Source organism: Plectropomus leopardus, unplaced genomic scaffold, assembly GCF_008729295.1.
Source record: "Plectropomus leopardus isolate mb unplaced genomic scaffold, YSFRI_Pleo_2.0 unplaced_scaffold24738, whole genome shotgun sequence".
Lineage (NCBI taxonomy): Eukaryota > Metazoa > Chordata > Actinopteri > Perciformes > Serranidae > Plectropomus > Plectropomus leopardus.
Genome location: NW_024626866.1, coordinates 1 through 3286, shown reverse-complemented (window position 1 = coordinate 3286; position 3286 = coordinate 1). Strand labels below are relative to the sequence as shown.

The 3286-nt window shown below is 39.4% G+C and overlaps 1 protein-coding gene across 1 annotated transcript; it reads left to right on the top strand.

Annotated features, from left to right (window-relative positions):
- Nucleotides 1-1025: 1025 nt before the first annotated feature.
- LOC121966478 (extracellular calcium-sensing receptor-like) lies at nucleotides 1026-2891 on the top strand (the record flags this gene model as incomplete). The annotated part of the gene is made up of 4 exons (XM_042516566.1): nucleotides 1026-1314; nucleotides 1527-2339; nucleotides 2420-2647; nucleotides 2768-2891. Coding segments are annotated over 4 exons (1454 nt in total), but the record flags the coding sequence as incomplete, so codon positions are not given.
- Nucleotides 2892-3286: the final 395 nt, after the last annotated feature.

Sequence of the window (3286 nt, the reverse complement as noted above, 5' to 3'; positions counted from 1 at the left end):
CTTGCTTTTCTGGCTCGGAAACTGCCTGATAATTTCAATGAAGCCAAATTTATCACCTTCAGCATGCTGATATTCTGTGCAGTATGGATCACCTTTATCCCAGCGTATGTCAGCTCTCCTGGGAAGTTCAGTGTTGCTGTGGAAATATTTGCTATTCTGGCGTCAAGCTTTGGACTGCTCATTTGTATTTTTATTCCAAAATGTTACATTATGTTATTGAAACCTAAGAAGAATACAAAAAGGAGTATGATGAGCAAGGGAGCACCAAAATCATTCTGAAAACTTAAAATAATATGACAGCAAAGGCACTGAATTGTGCCATTATAAAATTTACAAAATCATTTGTTTACCAGACTGTTAAGTAGACATATAGCTTTATCATCTTCAATGCTTACATTATACTAGTATTGTGTTCCCACTGTATATTATTTAATTTGTGACATGGACATAGACTATTGAGATAACAGTTTACAATATTATATAAACTCATATCAACCAACACACAAATAAATGCACAAGCCTACTGATTTAACAAAATTGCATACAGCTTATAGAATTGTAATTCAAGAATAAAATCAACATTTTAACAGACAAAAGCAACTTGTTTGGTTTTCTCTGGTCTCCTGAGGGTTTTGTTTAACCATGACAACTTCCCCCTTGTTGTTGAAGGTATATAAATCCCAGCCATGAGCTCTAAAGCTGATTGGCCCGGCCTCAAGAGCAGAACAGAGCTATGCCTTTGTCAAGGCTGCTCCTCTTGGTTTTGCTAATGGGAGAGGGAGAGTCTGTGTGCCGACTGCAAGGCTCATCACAACCACCTGAACTGGCCCAAGATGGCGACATCATTATTGGAGGCATTTTTTCATTTCGCACAGGGCAGGATTATGTGATTAACACATTTCAGGCAATTCCGAAAGAACGAAAATGCAAGAAGTATGTGTTGCTTGGGGTGTTTTAAATGGTTAATGTGTAGTTTGTACTGCATTTGAGACTAATATATTTAATTCTGTCTTTTACCAACCCAGTTTCAATTTTAGAGAATTCAAATTTGCTCAAACTGTAATATTTGCTATAAATGAGATCAACAAAAATCCTGATATGCTTCCTGGTGTTAAACTTGGCTACAAGATCTATGGTAACTGTGGAACTATGGACATACTGAGAGCTGCACTGGCACTGGTGAGTGGACTAGAGAGAGAAGTGCATGAGGACAATTGCACTAAAACTGAGTCAGTGCAAGCTATCTTGGGACATTCAGGATCAAGACCAACTATTGCGTTTGCACAAGTTGTTGGAAGGTTTCATGTACCAGTGGTAAGTCAAAAAAACAAACAACAAAACAGACCAAAAAAGTTTAGAAATGCCGCTAGAATCAAGTGTGTGTGAAGCGTTTTTTGAAAAATGTACAGTTTATGACAATGTTCTGCAAAATTTCAACTGTTGGATGGATCTAAATGGCCATTATGCCATAATGTTATATATTTACTCGGTTACCGCCATTAATATGTTTGTCTCTTTCTCTGCAGCTCAGCCATTTTGCCACCTGTGCCTGTCTGAGCAACAGAAAAGAGTATCCCACTTTTTTCAGAACTATTCCCAGCGACTACTACCAGAGCAGAGCACTGGCAAAGCTGGTCAAGCACTTTGGTTGGACCTGGATTGGGGCTCTAGCTGTGAATAATAAATATGGCCTCGGTGGCATATCTGCATTTATCCAAGCTGCACAAGAATATGGAGTTTGTGTTGAGTATTCTGAAGCATTTTCATCATCAGATCCACCTGGTATCCTGCAGGGAATAATCAAGATCATTAAGCATGCCACTGCCAAAGTGATTATGGCTTTTATGTCTCACAGAGAAATTAAATTGCTTGCAAAAGAGTTGTACAGACAGAACATTACAGGACTGCAGTTTGTTGGCAGCGACGCCTGGATCACAGATCATTCACTGACTGACGGTGAGGGACACAGCATCCTTGTTGGCTCGCTAGGCTTCACTGTCAGCAAAGCTCAGATCCCCGGGCTGGAGGAGCACCTGAGGCAGCTCCACCCCTCACAGTTTCCTGACAGCGGGTTTGTCAGAGATTTCTGGGAAGATGTGTTTGACTGCACTCTGAATGACACTGTGATCACACAAAGAAAGCCATGCAGTGGTGCTGAGAGCTTGCAGAATGTTGACTCACAGTTCACTGATGTGTCTGAGCTGAGATTCACCAATAATGTGTACAAGTCAGTTTACGCAGTGGCTCATGCTCTTGACAATCTGATAAAATGCAAGGAAGGTAAATGGCCCTTTTCAAATGAGAGTTGTGTCAGCACCAGAAACATTCACCCAAGACAGGTGAGGAAGCATCAGTTAAGAGTGACGCAGTAATAATGGCAGGAACCTGTCATTTAATCCCTATGCAATTTCTTTACTAGGTCTTGCAATATCTCAGCACTGTGAATTTCACTACCAAGGCAGGGGAAAGGGTTTATTTTGACAGTAACGGAGACTCACCAGCAAGATATGAACTTGTCAATATACAAATGACAAGCAAAGGAACCATGGAAGGAGTAACAGTTGGCATTTATGATGCTTCTCTTCCAGAAAGTCATCAGTTTATTACCAATAACATCTCAGTTGTCTGGGGAAATGGGCTGATTGAGGTAAAGCAGATACTGAGGTTTGGCCTACTTAAAAATGTTCTATGTTTTGTATTTTTGATGCACATTTAACTGTAAATATTGTACATATTGCACACATGTTTTTTTCTTGGTGTGTAGGAGGTCCCTCTGTCAGTTTGCAGCAAGAGCTGTCTCCCAGGAACTCGTAAGGTCCTCCAGAAAGGAAAGCCAGTCTGCTGCTATAACTGCATACCCTGTGCAGCAGGCGAAATCAGTAATTTAACAGGTATATTAACAATGTACAAGTATTTTATTTGCTGTTGGAAATGCCATGAAACATTTCACACATGATAGACAAAAAGGGAAAATTAAACAGAAAATTAGTTGGCAGTTTTACAACTCATTACCTCTAGAACCATAAGTCAGCTGAACTCTTGGAAACCTTGATAAACATCAGTTGTCTTGTGCTGTCTTCAGACGCCTTTCACAAGCATTTAAACCTCCAAAGCATGAGCAACTTAGTTTGATTTATTTCAAAAACATGGGAATAAGGCAATTGGTAACCTTGCATGAAATGTTCCACAAATTACAAAAAAATAGTAAAGGGTGACAAAAAAATATGTATTTGACTATATGTGAATATGAAAGAGAGATAATTATTAGAGAATTATCAAATAACTG